The sequence below is a fragment of the Erpetoichthys calabaricus genome, chromosome 9 (genome assembly GCF_900747795.2).
Source record: "Erpetoichthys calabaricus chromosome 9, fErpCal1.3, whole genome shotgun sequence".
Lineage (NCBI taxonomy): Eukaryota > Metazoa > Chordata > Cladistia > Polypteriformes > Polypteridae > Erpetoichthys > Erpetoichthys calabaricus.
Genome location: NC_041402.2, coordinates 7,733,128 through 7,753,706, shown reverse-complemented (window position 1 = coordinate 7,753,706; position 20,579 = coordinate 7,733,128). Strand labels below are relative to the sequence as shown.

Genomic DNA, 20,579 nt, shown 5'->3' with positions numbered 1-20,579 from the left:
AGGACACCCTTATGGTAAAAAGTAAACCAAAAGGCGTCTTCAGCAAAAATGATCAGAAGGACTTGACGTTGTGAAGGGCACATCAGCTGAGCCCCAAAAGGGATATGAGGCGTCAAAGTTACTGTTTTTTACAAAACTGAAAAAACGGGGGTCCATAGGCAATTGCAGTCTCGGTTTATGCTGTTTTTGAGGTTGCTGGTCATGAATATGATCATATTTTTAATATCTGATTCTTCATTGGGTGGTCCGACGAGCCACTCAGAAGGTTAAAACTCACAAATTCCAAACATAAGCATGTGGGGTGTCGTTTTAGATGATTCCAAGGTCTGCGGTTATGAATTTGATGTTATTTTTGACCTGCGGTGGGTTGGCACCCTGCCCCTGATTGGTTCCCGCCTTGTGCCCTGTGTTAGCTGGGATTGGCTCCAGCAGACCCCCGTGACCCTGTGTTCGGATTCAGCGGGTTGGAAAATGGATGGATGGATGGATGGATTTTAATATGAACAATTTTAATTTAGTATAATTAAGGCACCCTGCCCGGGATTGGTTCCTGCCTTGTGCCCTGTGTTGGCTGGGATTGGCTCCAGCAGACCCCCGTGACCCTGTGTTCGGATTCAACGGGTTGGAAAATGGATGGATGGATGTTATTTCTGACTTTCAATCTTTTACTGGTCCTCTATCAGAGGCTGACAAATGTCTATTACAATGGAGAATATTCAGATTTTAAACTTTTATTTTGAAGCACAAATTTTAAATATTCGACAGGATGATTCCTGTTTATTATGTGCTTCTGCCTCCCGAAGTGAATCGTGCCATTCCTTATGGACACTGTGAATTAAGGTGGCTCACCCCAATCCCGACTTTTTTTTTAAACTTTTCCAGCTAACTTGCGGTTAGAATGAACACGGGCTGCTGTTACGACCCACAAAAAAAGTGCAAAGAGGCGACCTGGCAGCCGTCGTGCTGCGTTTGTACACTTAGAATATGAGAGGATGTCACCAAAATAGTCGATTACCACGAAAAGGTCTGCGACAGAAAAATTTAAAAAGGGATTTCTATGACCGGTGGGTCAAAAATCCATAAGATACACGCACAGTCTTCAGTGTGCGGCGTTATTTATCCAAACCTACGGAACTCTTGTGGACTTCGTTTGTGCTTCTTTGCTGAGAGGTTTAAAATAAAGAAAAAAAAACCCAAAACACCAGGCACCTTTAGCAGAAGGAAACCAGAAAATGTAGAAGCAAAACACAACTTTCAAGGTCAGGCAGCAGGGAGGAATTCTCCGCATTTCAAAATCGCGTTTCCGTTCATTCTGCGGATGAACCTCGGGCGCCGCTCGCTCGTTTCGCTTCTCTCAGGCGCCTCTTCTGTCCCTCTTAACGTCGTCTCTCTCAGTACAGTTACTATGAAAAAAATAAATAAATAAAAAACAGGACCCTCTGGCTGGAAAGCCCCTGACTCTTTTTGTTCACTCCATTTACGTGAATTCCCCGCAGCACAAGTCAGCGAGACATCCGGCCTCAATGCCCTGGTGAAGTCCGCCCAGGGTCACACGGCAGGTAATCCTCAGCTTTCTTTTCCTTCCGTCCTTTGAGCACGTGGCTTCCTTCTTTCTGGGTAGCTCCTCGATGGGGGCTCTTGGGTACATTCATATTTTTGTTTGTTTTCATTTTCCCCAAAATGACATTGTGCACGGTGGCGCAGTGGGTAGCGCAGTTAGGAGACTCAGGTTCGCTTCCCGGGTCCTCCCTGCGTGGAGTCTGCATGTTCTCCCCGTGTCTGCGTGGGTTTCCTCACACAGTCCAAAGACATGCAGGTTAGGTGCATTGGAGATCCTAAATTATCCCTAGTGTGTGTGTGTGCCCTGTGGTGGGCTGGCACCCTGCCCGGGATTGGTTTCCTGCTTTGCGCCCTCTGTTGGCTGGGATTGGCTCCAGCAGACCCCTGTGACCCTGTAGTTAGGATATAGCAGGTTGGATGATGGATGGATGGATGATATTGTTGCATCTACAATACGTTATTAGTTAACTCTCTGTGTCAGTCTGCGCGTCTGTCCAGCAGCAATGTCATTCCAAAAAAAAAATACAGCAACACAACCGTTTGTGTTTGTCATTCCAACAGATGGCACATCACACACAATAACAAGACTTTAACGAATCCCATACCAAAGAGCATGCAACAGAGATGTATGTGTTGCATTTTTCATTCCAACAAATGGTGCATCATAAACATTAATACTGTGTTTACGAATCCCATACCAAAAGGTATATAACGGACATATGCATTGCATTTACTATTCTAAAAGATGGCACATCACAAACATTAACACTGCCTTCACAAATGCCATACCAAATGGCATATAACAGAGACAAGTGCATTGCATTTGTCATTCCAACAGATTGCACATCACAAACATTAACACTGCCTTCACAAATCCCATACCAAATGGCATATAACAGAGACAAGTGCATTGCATTTGTCATTCCAACAGATTGCATATCACAAACATTAACACTGTTTTCACAAATACCAAACAGCATAAATTAGAGATGCATGCATCACATTTGCCATTCCAACAAATGGCACATCACAAACATTAACACTCCTTTCATGGATCCCATGCCAAATAGCCTATAACAGAGATGTATGCATTGCATTTGCCATTCCAACAAATGGAGCATCATAAATATTATCACTGCTTTCACGGATACCAAACACCATAAATTATAGATGTATGCATTGCATTTGCAATTCCAACAAACATTATCACTGCTTTCACTAATCCCATGCCAAATGACATATAATGAGACATAAGTATTGCATTTTCCATTCCAACAGATGGCACATCATAAAAATGAATCCTGGCTTTAACGAATCCCATACCAAATGTCATATAACAGAGACATATTGATTGCATTTGTCAGTCCAACAGATTGCATATCACAAACATTAACACTGTTTTCACAAATACCAAACAGCATAAATTAGAGATTCATGCATCACATTTGCCATTCCAACAAATGGCACATCACAAACATTAACACTCCTTTCATGGATCCCATACCAAATGGCATATAACAAAGATGTATGTATTGCATTTGCCATGCCAACAAATAGAGCATCATAAACATTATCACTGCTTTCACGGATACCAAACACCATAAATTATAGATGTATGCATTGCATTTGCAATTCCAACACATGGAGTATCACAAACATTATCACTGCTTTCACTAATCCCATGCCAAATGACATATAATGAGACATAAGTATTGCATGTTCCATTCCAACAGATGGCACATCATAAAAATGAATCCTGGCTTTAATGAATCCCATACCAAATGTCATATAACAGAGACATATTGATTGCATTTGTCAGTCCAACATATGGCACATCACAAACATTAACACTGCTTTCAAAAATACCAAAATGCATACAACAGAGATGTATGCATTACATTCTCCATTCAAACAGATGGCGCATCAACCATTTATAGTACTAAAATGCATTGCATGTGTCATTTCAACAAATGGCGCATCACAAACATTAACATGCTTTACCGGATTCCATACTAAAAAGCACAGAACAGAGACATACACATTGCATGGCACACTGCAAACATCAATGCCAAGGTTTACATGGACTACTTGGATTTGAACCCGTCTTAGACAGGAAGCACAGCTAGCCAATAAGTAAATCAATAAATATACACCAGAATAGCTAAAAAGAAAGGAATCTGCTGCGGTGAGGACCCCAGTCGTGTTTCTTGTGCTGAATAGCTCTGCTCTGTCACAGAGAGGATGTGCAGCGTTGTTCATAATGACACTCAGTTGTGTTTTCATTCTCTTCTCCTCTATTACCTCCAGGGGGTCCAGAATGTGTCCCATAATTAAACTTGTCTTTTTAATTAGCATGTCGATTCGGTGGGCCTCTCTTGAAGTGAAGTGACCAGCCCAGCACACCACACTGGCCATCACAGAGTTATAGAAGATGTAAAGGATGGCACCTCCTACCTTAAAGGGCCACAGTCACCTAAAGAAGGAGAGTCTGCTCTGCCCTTTCTTCTCCAGTTCCTCTGTGCTCTGAGACCAGTCCAACCTGTCATTAACACAGACCCCCCGAGTACTTGTAGGAGTGGACCACCTCCACATCCCCTCCATGCATACTGACCAGACATGGAGGCCTTTTGGTGCGGTGAAAATCAATAAGCAATTCTTATAGATTCTTAGTGTGAGTTAGTGGGACGTGTGGTGGCGAGCAGAACTTTGGGGACCTTCAAGTCCTCGACTGGATGTCATTTTGCGGTTCAAGAGGCTGACGGGTGCGTCGTTCTCATCGTTCCTCTCCTGAAGTGAGTGACAAGATGACAAGAGACCAACCACACACGCTTGGTTCTATTACTTTATTTTATTAATTGCACAATTTCATAAAACTGTTAATATACAATATTCTGTTTAAAAAGAACTTATACACTCTGAATCAATGCAGGCTTACATACCTGATGGTAAAAACGATACCTTTATATATTTATTCTTTCTTTATTTCTATACATTATACATTCTTTGAGGCTGATAGGATAGCGTCAGGTAGGGCCCTCTACACACCTTGTCCTGTTGCCAGTCTGCTTACACCCGAGTTTCTGGCAGGTGCGTCCATTGTGGTGCCATGAAGGCCCCTCTAGAATGTTCTGGGGGTCCCATATTAGGAATGTTTTTTTCTGAGACGCCATTGGTTGGATTTCTTTTGTTTGTCAAATCGGAGCACTTGGTGTCAGTAGTGGGATTTGAACTCGGGGTTTCAAATTCAAAACCTGTCACCACTGCGCCACGCTGCCTCATTTTTACGGGGCGTCTCACTCGGAACATTCTGGGGGACCTTAAACAGCTCGGGGGTGGGGGGGGGGGTCTCACAGCCACTTGGCTTCACTTCTGTTGTCGGGTCTTGTATTGGGTGGCTTAATAGAGCAGCCTGGTGGCTTAGTTGCACGCCATGGGTAATGCCAGGCCTGTGTACTGTATAGTACAGTTTAAATATAAAAGTGTGTAGGGGGGGGCTATTTTTGTTTATGGCCCCCTATCCAGGGTTCTTTCCTGCCTTGCAGTCAATGCTAGCTGGGATTGGCTCCAGCACCCCTCGTGACCCTGTGATGTCACAAAACTGGACCCCAAGATGGCTGAAGTGTAAGCCAAGAGGCTGTGGTGTGTGTGTGTGTGTGTGGGGGGGGGGGGTCTTCTTCACGTCCCCCCCTGAGCTGTGCTTACTAATACCAGTTCTTCCCAGTTTAACATTTCTTCATATTGCTATACAAATTGTGTTAAAAATCGATACAAGTCCGAAAGTCGGAAATAGTTCACCATCTAAAGTGGAGTTGCCAGAAAATAAATAATAATAATAAACATGAAAACAAAACAAAAACAAAAATTCTTTGGCAATATAAAAAGCTACATGGACACTAAAAACATTCAACATGAATGCTTGCCGGAATCTGCTACTGTGTCTAAAGACACAAAGAGCCTCCTGAGCCGGGCGCGGTGCCACACACGACGCACGGGTGCCAACTGCACCCCGGAGAAGGCGATCAGCTCTCGGAGACGCAAATTCATGTGCTGCCATCAGCCCGTCACGACGTTATTTACAGTACTCGGTGGCGTCGAAGGGGACTCCGCTGCGAAGGAGACAGTCAGGCGTTAAAACGTGCGTGTGTGTGTGTGTGTGTATCATGGGCGTGAGGTCTCAATCACCGGCCGGCTACCAAACGGGCACTGGAGAGCGATGGCGGGGTGTTGGGGCTCGGTGGGCCTCAGATACGTCAATGTTAGGCGCCGCTAGCACTTCACGTATTGGTGGGCCGCTCTGTGATTAACTTACGGTATCCTGGTGAAGGCCACGCCCACCTCACCGATAGGTTCAAATAGATGAGGTCATGTGACAAGAATACATCCAATTTGTTACTTTTTTTGTAATCCTTAAGGGGAAATTGACCTTTTAACCTGACCTTTGGAGGAGTGGGGGGGGGAGGGGGAGGGGGGGTGTCAGCCATTGCCCCCTGCTCTATAGGAGTCATTTTCAGGTTAAGGGCCTTGCTGTAGTAGGATCTCGCCTAGCAGTGATGGGGTTTTCCACCAGAGCCACCACTCCACCCTACATGTTGTGAGTGCCATGGAGGACAGACGGGCATCCCGGCTGGGTGGTGCCATGACTTCTTGCCAAGATGGAAGATGCCAGGGCATGGCTCGAGCCAGAAGCCAAAGGCCAGGAGCAGTTCCATCCCCCATATGTTAGGTGGAGGCGTCCCACCACAGGGGCTCATGGGAAATGGAGTCTGGAAGTGCAGTCCCAATGGGTGGTGCAAAGGGGGGGGGGGGGGGGGGGATTGGGTTCACTGCCCAATTTGGACTGGAAACCTGATTTAGACAACACACGCGTAGCAAAGGTTTTCCAATTTTTTTTTCCGTTATTGCTTTATGATATTCTTTTCCGACGTGTTTTTACAACTTTGATGAGTATAAAATGGCAGCTTTTTTGTTTCTGGTTTTTAGTCGAGAGTAGGAGAATTGTTGGCCGTGTTTTGGGAATATGAAATCTTCTGCATTCTATCGTGCCATCCATCTGAAACACCCAACTTCAAAAAGGAAAAAAAACGTTCGTCCATTCGATTGCTGAGAGAAGAGATAAACAGCCTCATTCAGCGCGGAGGACACGCACAAAGCCAACTACGTCTTTATCACCACAAAACAATTTCCCCACGTTACCTCATGGTAGGAACAGAATTACAATTACATTATTAAAACAATTCATTTTACACTAACTTAATAATAATGTCACGCATGGGTGGTCCAAATTGGGCAGGTGCTGTAAAACAGAGCAGCGTAAATGACGCCTTTTCACACGTGTTGTCAAAATCAGGTAGTGACTTAGAGGTGGGGGGTGTGGTGGTGGTGGTGGGGGGGGGGACTGCCCTGATTCTCAAACAAACAGGAAGTGCTCCCCACAGGTCATGCCAGGTCACCGGAAGCCATCATTAAAGGAATCAGTGGGCGACACTCAACAAGAGGCCATTGATTGTAGGTAGTTGGGGTTGGTTGCTTGGCCATGTTTAGTGATTAATAATTGTGTAATAAAATCCTTTATTTGATCTGTGTTGGGTGATATTGTGTCTGAGGTTAGATGCCACCTTGCGGTTACTCTGTGAATGCACTCTATCTTACACTGAGGTTTAGTGCCACCTTGTGCTCATACTGTGAATGCACTCTATCTTACACTGAGGTTTAGCGCCACCTTGTGGTCACACTGTGAATGCACTCTATCTTTCTTTGAGGTTAGATGCCAAATCGTGGTCACACTGTGAATGTACTGTATCTTACACTGAGGTTTAGCGCCACCTTGTGGTCACACTGTGGATGCACTCTATCTTTCTTTGAGGTTAGATGCCAAATCGTGGTCACACTGTGAATGTACTGTATCTTACACTGAGGTTTAGCGCCACCTTATGGTCACACTGTTGATGCACTTTATCTTACACTGAGGTTTGATGCCACCTTGTGGTCACACTGTATCTTATACTGAGGTTTAGCGCCACCTTGTGGTCACAATGTGAATGTACTGAATCTTTCTTTGAGGTTAGATGCCAAATCGTGGTCACACTGTTGATGCACTTTATCTTACACTGAGGTTTGATGCCACCTTGTGGTCACACTGTATCTTATACTGAGGTTTAGCGCCACCTTGTGGTCACAATGTGAATGTACTGAATCTTTCTTTGAGGTTAGATGCCAAATCGTGGTCACACTGTGAATGTATTGCATCTTATACTGAGGTTTAGCGCCACCTTGTGGTCACAATGTGAATGTACTGTATCTTACACTTAGGTTTAGTGCCACCTTGTGGTCACACAGTAAATGCACTTTGTCTTACACTGAGGTTAGATGCCAAATCGTGGTCACACTGTGAATGTACTGTTTCTTACACTGAGGTTTAGCGCCACCTTGTGGTCACACTGTATCTTACACTGAGGTTTAGCGCCACCTTGTGGTCACAATGTGAATGTACTGAATCTTTCTTTGAGGTTAGATGCCAAATCGTGGTCACACTGTGAATGTATTGCATCTTACACTGAGGTTTAGCGCCACCTTGTGGTCACAATGTGAATGTACTGTATCTTACACTTAGGTTTAGTGCCACCTTGTGGTCACACAGTAAATGCACTTTGTCTTACACTGAGGTTAGATGCCAAATCGTGGTCACACTGTGAATGTACTGTTTCTTACACTGAGGTTTAGCGCCACCTTGTGGTCACACTGTATCTTACACTGAGGTTTAGCGCCACCTTGTGGTCACAATGTGAATGTACTGAATCTTTCTTTGAGGTTAGATGCCAAATCGTGGTCACACTGTGAATGTATTGCATCTTACACTGAGGTTTAGCGCCACCTTGTGGTCACAATGTGAATGTACTGTATCTTACACTTAGGTTTAGTGCCACCTTGTGGTCACACAGTAAATGCACTTTGTCTTACACTGAGGTTAGATGCCAAATCGTGGTCACACTGTGAATGTACTGTTTCTTACACTGAGGTTTAGCGCCACCTTGTGGTCACACTGTATCTTATACTGAGGTTTAGCACCACCTTGTGGTCACACTGTATCTTATACTGAGGTTTAGCGCCACCTTGTGGTCACAATGTGAATGTACTGTATCTTACACTGAGGTTTAGCACCACCTTGTGGTCACACTGTGGATGCACTCTATCTTAGACTGAGGTTTAGCGCCACCTTGTGGTCACACTGTATCTTACACTGAGGTTTAGCGCCACCTTGTGGTCACACTGTATCTCATACTGAGGTTTAGCGCCACCTTGTGGTCACACTGTGAATGCACTGTATCTTAGAGTTAACATTTATCCTTAATGTTTGTATTTCTAAATTGTGTTCCAGCCTGATTTAATTTCATGAACTGGCCGTATTAACACTTGGACAAGGTTCATGAAATCCTACAGCACTGAAGTGAAGTAACGGCCGGACAAGTAAACACATTATGACTTGAGTGTCACGTTTTAGTGAGCACACTTACATGCGAATGCTGATGGCTTGAGGCCTAAGGCGGCGATTTGGCTTGGAAAAGGCCCACACACACACACACACACACACACACACACACACACACGACTGAAAGCGTCCGTTAAATGGTGATGTGGCGGGAAGGTGGCGTAATGCGTAATCAGTTGATGTAGCGGCTCGCGGTGAGCGGAAGTGCATACTGTCGACAAAGCACACGAGGGGAAGGAATTGTTTTACATGTTGAAAATAAATAACGTTAAGAAGGTAAAATGGCCGCCTCGGATGTTGACACGTGAATGCAGTTTTTCTCCGAAGTACTGTCTTGTGTTTGTAATGGTGGCTTAAAGATTCGGGATTAACTACCAACATTTCTTTTTGTATTTTTTTTTTTTTTTAAAGTTGGGGTTAGCAGAACATTTGGTGGGCCTACGCGGGCCTACATAGGAAGTTCTTTAGCTTCTCGTTACTCCGTCTCTCACGAGGTTTAAGGCAGCTGCGTCATTTTCCTTACACATGTCAGTGAAGTTTAAATAAGTACAGGCCACCCCCCCCCCCCAAGACTAACTCAGGAGGCATCCAAGGTACTTGGCAGGCAGCACATTAGACCCCCCACCCCCCCCACAAAATCAAGAGAGTCGCTTCACGGCCGCCTGATGTTTTGTCGCCACACACTTCAGTGCGGCCTTCCTGGTGATGGAAAAAATCTGAATAAATTAAAGTACATTTTGCTTTCTCTGTTTTTTTTTCTTCCTTTGACTTTTTCTTCTTCAAAAAGCTTAAACAAACAAACAAACAAACAAGGTGGTGAAAGGAATTCGGCGAATGTCCTGTTTTGGTGGTCTTGAGGGAAATTGTTTTGTCTTTTTTTTTTGTTTTTCCTGGACGGTTTGGATGTGGCCTGCTGACGCTGATGGCAGCTTTCCTTCTGAAAGAGGAGACGTTTGAGCAGAAACGGGAGGAAGAGGAGAACAAAAAAATAAAAATAAAAATACATATCCGTATGTTACTGGTGGGCCGATGTGTGCTTGACGGGTGAAGAGCGCAGGAATCTCGCGAGGCTCCTCAGGCCATACTGCTGGTAGAGCAAGGCGTGCTTTGGGTGCTCCCGATGCTGTGGTTGGCGCTGCTGTTTTCCGATGGAGGAGGATTGGAAAGAACGGGCTTGGCCTTGGCTGCGGACCCTAATCACCCAAAACAAAAACAAAAACACAAAATGAAGAGTCAATGACTGTTAGCAAGCTTCATAGCCATCTCAACACCCCCAAAGAACCCACCAAGAGGTGCAAGCAGGGTCCTCTCTGTTAGGAGTCTGCATGTTCTCACTGAGGGACCCCCACCACCACCAGCAACAGCACCACCACACAGTCCAAAGATGTGAAGGTCAGGTGGACTGGCGATGCTGGGCCCTGGTGAGTGTGGTGGACAAAAAAGGGGGATTGTTCCTGTCTTGTGCTCTTCGCTTTCTGAGATGGGCTCCAGCTTCTTTGTGACCCCCAGCTCTGCACTAGTGGGTTTAGCAAATAGAAGGATGGATGGAAGGATGGATGGGTGGGTGGGTGGGTGGATTGCCTTACTTGTTGCTAATTACATTTTTTTGCTTCATTACTGGTACAATCAGGATGTTTCTATTTCTATGTTCTATTTAAATAGCTGTGGTCACTGAGACCTACTGGCATACAGGAGTCTTCTACCAGCTGTCCTTTCATTTTTAAAACTGTTGAGTCTCGTCTCTGCCGAAATCCAGTTGTGCTTTTTATCTTTTGATTCTTAAAGCTGTTTAGGCAGAAAGAGGTCATCCACCTGCAGCTAAGCACATACAGGCCAACCCAGCAATTGGATGGGAGACCAACCAGGAATAAAGCTTGGGCTGCTGCTGGAAGAGCTGGTGGTGGTGGGGTGAGGCCTGCAGGGGGCATTTATCCTGTGGTCTAAACGTAAATCCCAGTGACCCCTTTGTAGTGGTGGGGACACTGACCTGGCAAAATGGCATGTCGTAAAACTCAGGTCCCAAATCTCTGTGGTTATAAAACAATTGTCCCCAATGTTTGAGGGTTTTAGTCCTAGCAGCCATTTGACCCACAGTTCCAGGTTAGTCAAGGTGTGTGTGTGTGTATTTATGTATCTATGTATTTATTTATTTAAATTATATAGCTTTATATAGTGCCTTTCACATCTATTTATCTATATAGTGCCTTTCACTCTATCTATCTATCTATCTATCTATCCATCTATCTATCTGTATAGTGCCTTTCACTCCATCTATCTATTATATTGTACCTTTCTCTCTATCTATCTATCTGTCTATCTATCTATCTATATAGTGCCTTTCACTCTATCTATTATATAGTCCCTTTCATATCTATCTATCTATCTATCTATCTATCTATCTATCTATCTATCTATCTATCTATCTATCTATCTATCTATCTGTATAGTGCCTTTCACTCTATCTATTATATAGTCCCTTTCATATCTATCTATCTATCTATCTATCTGTATAGTGCCTTTCACTCCATCTATCTATTATATAGTACCTTTCGCTCTATCTATCTCTCTATCTGTATAGTGCCTTTCACTCTATCTATCTATCTATTATATAGTGCCTTTCACATCTATCTATCTATCTATCTATCTGTATAGTGCCTTTCACTCTATCTATCGATCTGTATAGTGCCTTTCACTCCATCTATTATATAGTACGTTTTGCTCTATCTATCTATCTATCTCTCTATCTGTATAGTGCCTTTCACATCTATCTATCTGTCTATCTATCTATCTATCTATCTATATAGTACCTTTCACTCCATCTATCTATTATATAGTGCCTTTCGCTCTATCTATCTATCTATCTATCTATCTATCTATCTATCTATCTATCTATCTATCTATCTGTATAGTGCCTTTCACTCTATCTATCTATCTGTATAGTGCCTTTCACTCTATCTATCTATCTGTATAGTGCCTTTCACTCCATCTATTATATAGTACGTTTCGCTCTATCTATCTATCTATCTCTCTATCTGTATAGTGCCTTTCACATCTATCTATCTATCTATCTATCTATCTATCTATCTATCTATCTATCTATCTATCTAGTACCTTTCACTCCATCTATCTATTATATAGTGCCTTTTGCTCTATCTATCTATCTGTCTATCTGTATAGTGCCTTTCACTCTATCTATCTATCTATCTATCTATCTATCTATCTATCTATCTATCTATCTATCATAATGACTGCCCTCAATATTGTCCATCCATTTATCTATTCATATTTTTTCCGCTGTAAGCACAATGATAATAAAAAATAACAAAACTAATCTATCCATCGTCATTTCCCACTTATCCAGGGTAGGGTTGAGGGCAGCAGGAGCCAACCTCAGCAAGCATCGGGCACAAAGCAGGAACAGCACCTGGACAGGGTGCCCGTCCGCACAAACACTCACACACACACACAAGTTAGTAATAACACCTGCATACTTAAATGTCATTTTTCACCTGTACCCACAAACTTCAAATATTCTCACTTTTCTTTTTTTTCAATTCATTATTTCATTTTTAGAGTCATGATAACATTTTTGTTAAAGAAATCAGACTGATTACACTTGTTTAATTTGAATGTTAAATGACAACCATTGAAGATCTTTATACGAAAATACATCGTTCATTGTTTGGTTACAAGGTGATAAATAATTTAATTTCCTCCAGAAACTGTTTCTTTAATTAAAAATGGAAATAAAGGTAGTAATACTTTGTCTTCTGCTTTTTTTTTTTTGCGAGCAAATTTAGTGAGTTTAAAAACGAAAGGATAAACCTTTAATTCAAACTGTACATGCAGGAGTTACTTTTGGCCAGCAGGTGGCATCACAGTTTTATATTCATTCCTGAAACGCGAGGCTCGTGTTTGTAAAATTCTTTAGTTGTCGTGAACAAGCGACACGCACCTCACTGGGACTACGAAAACGAAAAGAGCACGAAAATACAGAAAACACAAGGCAACTTTTTATTGCATTCATCTGCATATCTAATGCATTTTAAATTTAAAATTAAAACGGAAAGACATTTAACGAAAACGGCTGTTTTACAGTGCTTACCGTATTAGCACTCTACTTGTGTTTTGGGGCGTTATATTCAGTATATTTCTATTACGATGGACGGTTTTCATTCACATTTTGTGCGTTTCTGTGCTCTTTAGATAAATCACTAGATTACTTCAGTGAATCTAAATCAAGCATTGTCGGAAGTTTTCTTTCCTTTGTTTAAAAATGTTACACTTGTTTAGTCATTATGGGTGTATGTATATATTTACGTATTGTCACAAGCGGCTGGGGGACAGACCCAGCCAGGACGCCTGGAAGGACCGGGACGTGGCGTATTCATCCTCCGGGCCACGAGGGGGCAACCGCCCTGGATCTGGAGAGGACCACGGCAGAGGAGCAAGGAGGCTCAAGCCCGTTGGGGCCTGTGGCCACCGCCATGGGCGTCCCGAGCCTCAGAGAGCCCGGGAGGCATTCACTTCCACCACACCCGGGAAGAAGAGTCTTCCAGGGACTATTATTTATCTATTATTTAGTGCCTTTTACTCTGTTATTTATATATAGTGCCTTCTATCTATCTATCTATCTATCTATCTATCTATCTATCTATCTATCTATCTATCTATCTATCTATCTATCTATCTATCTATCTATCATATAGTGCCTTTCCTATCTATCTATTACATATATAGTGCCTTGCTTTTTTTTTTTTTGATTGAACCTTAATTTTTTTTGTGTTATTGCAGAACTCCAGCTTAAGCGCTGCCATTTTCGAGCTCTGGTAGGCTGCTGGTGTTATTCTAATGGACCCTGGGATTGCCGGCCACTGATGTCATCTAGTCACCATATAAAGGTTGACACTTGTCTTCCCAGATCATCGGAGATTCCAATAGTGAGGGTTTTACTTTGGTGTATTTCTGGTATATAAGAAGACTTCACTTTGATTTAAGGGTCTGTAACGGCGGTCGAGTGTTTAAGCTTGGGTGACAGACCAAGTTGATTTCCATACATTAATGTGTTTGGCTGATGCCTTTATTTTAAGGTGACTTATCACATTGGAGACACAGTTGATTAATTTTCTTTTCTTTTTTTCAATTCAAGCACACGGTCTCACCAGTTTGCCATTTTATCAATCCTGACCATAGGAATATAAATTATCAAGTGATCTCCTTAAAATCTTTTTGATTTCTCCTAAACATCAATGAGATTAGAAAGAGATAAAACGCCGACCTGTTCTTCTGTCTCCTTCTCAGATGTTTCCCCTGAGATAAAAAATACCCACAAAACCCACAGTGGGCTCAGATTTTCCAATTAGTGTCTTTTGCAGTTTTGTGTGCTCAGAACCATCCGTTGAAATGTGTTTGTTAATCCTAGCGAAGTGTTTTATTGCCACAAACTGCAGTCTGATCGAGACTATCAGCTGCTCTGATTGACCATGCGCTGCTCCGGTTAGATCAAACTCTTTCTAGAAGGAAAGGGTGGCACATGGGGTAAGGCATTTGGACTTTAAACCCCAAGGCTCGGGGTTCAAATCCCACTGCTGACACCACTGTGTGACCACGAGCAAGTCATGCCATCGGCCTGTGATCCAACTGGGTAAAACAAAAGAAATGAAACTAAATGTATGTATCTCTGAAATGTCATAAGTCACCTCGGATAAAGGCATCGGCCAAATAATTAGAAAAACGTGAAGTCTTGAAAGTGATTACAACAAGACTAGAAAGAGATCTGACAAAACAGAATGTACTGCTCAAAGTTGGGCTGCTTTTACCTCCGCTGAGTCTCCTTTTCACTTCCCATGAGGAATTTTAAGAGAAACACCCGCGAGAAAGTTACAAGAAACATCAACGAGAATCTCCGCTAAGTCGCATGATCCCTCAAACCTCTGAGCGGTGAGATTCTTCCTGGGGGTGTCCAGTAACTTTGCGATTCCCTTTATGTTTTACGTAATGTGTTTCGGCTTGCGAGTTCCTTCTAACGTCTACCCCCCCCCCACCAATCCCTCCCCATTCCTGCTTCCTCCGTCATTCACTTACCTGTGTGAGTGTAGATGAACCAGAGCGCCCCCGTCAGCACGGCTCCAATCAGAAACGCACCAAAGGCTATTCCGAGTGCTGCCGACATGTCCAGTCCATGAACGTCACCTGTGGAAACGGAGACAAGGCTCAGTCAGTCAGGGGGCTTATCGCAGCCACACTAGGGATCAGTCAATATGGAGTCACCTGCTGGAAACTTTAACAACGACAGAAACAAGACAAGAAAGTCCACCGGGGGACACTTTATAGTCAGCAGTAACGCTAACAATACGTTAGGTTTTAAAACTGCATTTCTAGTTGCATATTTATCACTCGGTGATCTTACCTCCAATCACACTAACATTTTGTAATTTTGATTTGTGCCCTACCTCCACCATAACCTCTCATCTGCGGGACAGGAGCGAAAGCTTTTAATTCGTCAAAAATTCCACGGATCTCGACATTTTAGGGTCCCCTGATACTGGGGTTGCCAGATTAGAAAATTAGAAATACGGGACACTCTTAAATTCTCTCTTTATATTACAATATATATAAATTTATACATGCTCCCTACACATCCATCCATCTATTATCCAACCCGCTATATCCTAACTACAGGGTCACGGGGGGTCTGCTGGAGCCTAACGGGAGGAGCCAGAAGAAGAAGACGACAGACAACAGAGAAATATTATTATTATTTAATACAGGCAGTCAGAAAAAAAGTGGGCCGTAGCAGTAGTAACAACACAGTTTGTTGACAGTCACTGTATGTTGCAATGCTGATCCAGAACTGCACAGTAAAACGCTAAGAGTGTCGCTGTCCTCAGCCAACCAGAGCAACTGAACAAGATGCAAACAGGCAGCAAGCACTCATTTACTTGTTACATTTGGGTTATTTTCATCAAGAGAATCTGAGAAAAGAAAGTATAATTACTTATAAAGTGACAACTAAGTACCGTAAGAATGTAGTAAAAATATATTTTTATTATGAAATTTGAAAATGAACTAAATACGGGACATTTGGGTGTCCCTGAAAGGTCAGTACAGGACAGGGGACAAAATGATCAAATATGGGATATGTCCCGTATACAATACAATACAATACAATACAATTTATTGTTGTGTAGCCCAAAATCACACAGGAAGTGCCGCAATGGGTTTTAACAGGCCCTGCCTCTTGACAGCCCCCCAGCCTCGACTCTCTAAGAAGACAACGGAAAAACTCCCAAAAAAACCTAGTAGGGAATAATGGAAGAAACCTCAGGAAAGGCAGATCAAAAAGAGACCCCTTTCCAGGTAGGTTGGGCGTGAAGTGGGTGTCAAAAGAAGGGGGTCAATACAATACAATACACAGAACAAATCCTCAATACAGTATAAGGGACGTCTGGCAACCCTACCTGATACCGAAAACATCGATATCTCGATGATGGGTCTGCGTGTCTGTCTGGATGTCTCTCAGTTTTTTGAGGACAGTCTGGAGCTAAAATGGCTGGACGGAAAAATGCCGAACTCAAAACTTAAGCCTGTTATGAGATGATGACGTGTCGATTAGTTTTTGAGCCAAATTGTGTGAGAGAAAGAGGCACTCGAGAGGAACCCCCAAATACTGTAATTCTGCAAAGAATTGTGAATTCTTCTCGTCAATTGCTATCGTAATGACCTGTTTTATGATCAGAAAGATCAGAGTGGCAAATGATCACTGAAATGTTAGAGAAGAGTTTGGGTAACTTGGCTCATACGGCTCAAAGCCTACTGACACTCACGACTGAATTTATTATTCTTAATTAACATTGATAAGGAGGCACATGAGACATTGGGAATCAAACTAAAGGAGGCCCTGATATCTTTGGTAATCAGCAGCTACCCTCTAAAACACACAGAGCTCTGATCTCTCTCTCAAAAACGTCAAACGTTACTCCTTAACAATCTGTAGATGATAATGTCTGCTGAACAAGCAGGTATTGCTAGCTAAGAGGAGGCGAGGTGCACTCCAACACGTGGCGCAAGGTAGAGCAACTCGAATGGAGGCTGGTGCATGAGTGAGTGAGGACAGCCCCCTACTCCTGAGGTCTCGCCTCCCCTCAGCCCACAGCTTGTCTGTTGGATTTGCGTGAATAAATCGGTGCCGCTACTGAATTGTAATACTTAGCGTGATGAGAGAAGTCGCAAAATCAACTGGATCGTTCAAGTAAATTCTAGAAAGAAACACCCGATCTAAATCCATGAAGTAGTTCTCTCATTCGCTAGCTAAGCGAAGGTAAGGTACACACTCCAAAGCTGGCACGTTAATGAGGAGGGCCCTGCCAGCCTCCCCTCTGCGTCTCACTCGGATTCACAAAAATAAATCGGTATCGCAAGCAAACTATGATAGTTAGCACGGTGAGAAAAGTTGCATTCACGCAAATTATAGAAATTAACCCAATCTAAATGCGTTTAGTAGTCCTCTCATGAAAAGCAGACAGACAGACAGACAAACGTTGGATTTGATAGATACAGTGCATCCGGAAAGTATTCACAGCGCATCACTTTTTCCACATTTTGTTATGTTACAGCCTTATTCCAAAATGGATTAAATTCATTTTTTTCCTCAGAATTCTACACACAACACCCCATAATGACAACGTGAAAAAAGTTTACTTGAGATTTTTACAAATTTATTAAAAATAAAAAAACTGAGAAATCCCATGTACATAAGTATTCACAGCCTTTGCTCAATACTTTTGTCGATGCACCTTTGGCAGCAATTCCAGCCTCAAGTCTTGTTGAATATGATGCCACAAGCTTGGCACACCTATCCTTGGCCAGTTTCGCCCATTCCTCTTTGCAGCACCTCTCAAGCTCCATCAGGTTGGATGGGAAGCGTCGGTGCACAGCCATTTTAAGATCTCTCCAGAGATGTTCAATCGGATTCAAGTCTGGGCTCTGGCTGGGCCACTCAAGGACATTCACAGAGTTGTCCTGAAGCCACTCCTTTGATATCTTGGCTGTGTGCTTAGGGTCGTTGTCCTGCTGAAAGATGAACCGTCGCCCCAGTCTGAGGTCAAGGGCGCTCTGGAGCAGGTTTTCATCCAGGATGTCTCTGTACATTGCTGCAGTCATCTTTCCCTTTATCCTGACTAGTCTCCCAGTCCCTGCTGCTGAAAAACATCCCCACAGCATGATGCTGCCACCACCATGCTTCACTGTAGGGATGGTATTGGCCTGGTGATGAGCAGTGCCTGGTTTCCTCCAATCGTGACGCCTGGCATTCACACCAAAGAGTTCAATCTTTGTCTCATCAGACCAGAGAATTTTCTTTCTCATGGTCTGAGAGTCCTTCAGGTGCCTTTTGGCAAACTCCAGGTGGGCTGCCATGTGCCTTTTACTAAGGAGTGGCTTCCGTCTGGCCACTCTACCATACAGGCCTGATTGGTGGATTGCTGCAGAGATGGTTGTCCTTCTGGAAGGTTCTCCTCTGTCCAAAGAGGACCTCTGGAGCTCTGACAGAGTGACCATCAGGTTCTTGGTCACCTCCCTGACTAAGGCCCTTCTCCCCCGATCGCTCAGTTTAGATGGCCGGCCAGCTCTAGGAAGAGTCCTGGTGGTTTTGAACTTCTTCCACTTACGGATGATGGAGGCCACTGAGCTCATTGGGACCTTCAAAGCAGTAGAAATTTTTCTGTAACCTTCCTCAGATTTGTGCCTCGAGACAATCCTGTCTCGGAGGTCTACAGACAATTCCTTTGACTTCATGCTTGGCTTGTGCTCTGACACTGAACTGTCAACTGTGGGACCTTCTATAGACAGGTGTGTGCCTTTCCAAATCATGTCCAGTCAACTGAATTTACCACAGGTGGACTCCAATGAAGCTGCAGAAACATCTCAAAGATGATCAGGGGAAACAGGATGCACCTGAGCTCAATTTTGAGCTTCACGGCAAAGGCTGTGAATACTTATGTACATGTGCTTTCTCAGTTTTTTTATTTTTAATAAATTTGCAAAAAATCTCAAGTAAACTTTTTTCACGTTGTCATTATGGGGTGTTGTGTGTAGAATTCTGAGGAAAAAAATGAATTTAATCCATTTTGGAATAAGGCTGTAACATAACAAAATGTGGAAAAAGTGATGCGCTGGGAATACTTTCTGGATGTTCTGTAGATAGAGACGAAGGCACTAAGCACTTGCACCAATGCAGACCCTGTGTGTGTGTGTGTGTCCCAATCATTTGCCTGGTTCGTCCTCGGGTCCGTTATCTGGGGTTCAAATGTTTACCAAGGAGAGTGGTGCCAACCATCACAGGCTGACTTGAGGGAGTGTCGGCGGATCACGTGGTCCCAGATCTCCCGTTGAAGTTTCGAATGGTCTTTGAAGGGGAGATAGCGTCTTATGAATGGCAAGAAAGTTTCACCCAGAAGGAACATCAAACCACGCGCCGCAGGAAGTGCCAGATCACAGTGCCATCCCCACATCACTACAATGGTGGGTCAAGTTCTCGCAGTCATTGGCTTGTTGTTTTTTTTTTTTTTTGATCGCCTGATGTTTGCTTCTGTAAAAATCAAACCTCTTAATGGAATAAACATTTGATGCTGGTTTCTAGGAAGCAACAACATTCCTTCCTAGCATTCACCTCAACTCACGGAGCGACTCTTGTTTATCCACCCGAGAAAAACACGTTGTTTGTGCAGAGGAGCACACTTGTCGATTTCCTTTGATCACGCCAAGCGCACACTTCGAGGAAGCGGGTTGTTAATGCACAGAGACGAGGGCATCCTGTCCACATCCCCCAGGACCGGCAGTAATTAAAAAAAAACTAACACCTTTGCCGAAAGTTTCTCTTTCCTGCTTTCAGGATGAACTCAGGGGGCCTTTGGTTTTCCTCAAGGCATATGAGCTTTGGACGCTCCTGACTTTAACCTCCCTTTGTTTCTGACTGGGCATCCAGTAAATGGAGCTGTAAATACGAGTGGTGGTTGTTGGTGGGGGGGCAGGCAGGAAAAAAAATTTCCACGTCCAATGTGAAACGTTCCATCATTTGTTTTTTTTTTTTTTGTTTTTCTTTTCATATCAGCAAAACTTTGGAATAAAAAACTGTTTTCTCCTGTATACGGTGCCCACCATAATGACACTTCTGTCCTTGATTGACCCTTCTGATCCACAGTTGAAAATTACAAATCACACAATTCAGATTTGTGATTAAAGAGCACAGTGCAGACTTTCATTGAAGGGGATTTGCACTGTAGACCCCCACTTCAGGGTGCCATGAAGTTTGCGTGGCACAGCAATGGCAGGTCTATTAAAGCCATTGCCATATTTAGGACTTTTGTCACATGTCCCTCATATACAATGACTGACTGAAGTCAGCGATTCACAGACATCACCAGGAGCTGAGGGTCTTCTCTGGTGATGCTCTGCCAAGCCTCTCATGTAGCCATCTTCAGCTCCTGCTTGTTTCGGGAGGCTTGTCCCTTTCAGTTTTCTCTTCAGCATATGG

The 20,579-nt window shown here is 43.4% G+C and overlaps 1 protein-coding gene and 1 long non-coding RNA gene across 42 annotated transcripts in view; one reads left to right on the top strand and one right to left on the bottom strand.

The window, feature by feature from the left end:
* Positions 1–4,738: 4,738 nt before the first annotated feature.
* The window catches only part of eng (endoglin), a 160,268-nt gene continuing 144,427 nt past the window's right edge, over positions 4,739–20,579 (bottom strand). The window contains exons 11-18 of one of the 14 annotated variants that reach the window (XM_051931597.1): positions 15,131–15,238; positions 8,588–10,239; positions 8,287–8,327; positions 7,986–8,026; positions 7,789–7,829; positions 7,685–7,725; positions 7,540–7,580; positions 4,739–7,383 (exon numbers count right to left, since the gene is read on the bottom strand). In XM_051931597.1, coding sequence (XP_051787557.1) covers positions 10,121–10,239; positions 15,131–15,238 — 227 coding nt within the window. In that variant the 3' untranslated portion in view covers positions 4,739–7,383; positions 7,540–7,580; positions 7,685–7,725; ... (2 more) ...; positions 8,287–8,327; positions 8,588–10,120. Of the gene's footprint in view, positions 7,384–7,539; positions 7,581–7,684; positions 7,726–7,788; positions 7,830–7,881; positions 8,027–8,286; positions 8,328–8,483; positions 10,240–15,130; positions 15,239–20,579 lie in introns of all 14 variants that reach the window. The other 13 variants (XM_051931599.1, XM_051931605.1, XM_051931607.1 and 10 more) reach the window with 13 other exon arrangements.
* Positions 7,017–8,968, top strand: LOC127529101 (uncharacterized). Of its 28 annotated transcripts, XR_007935756.1 has the most exons (11): positions 7,017–7,163; positions 7,268–7,319; positions 7,528–7,620; positions 7,673–7,713; positions 7,870–7,939; positions 7,974–8,014; positions 8,171–8,240; positions 8,275–8,315; positions 8,472–8,523; positions 8,576–8,727; positions 8,762–8,887. It is a non-coding gene; the product is annotated as an uncharacterized LOC127529101 (long non-coding RNA). The 28 variants fall into 28 exon arrangements; XR_007935755.1 differs by lacking the exon at positions 8,472–8,523 and having other exon boundaries at positions 8,275–8,367; XR_007935768.1 differs by lacking the exon at positions 8,472–8,523 and having other exon boundaries at positions 7,268–7,337; positions 7,528–7,568; positions 8,275–8,367.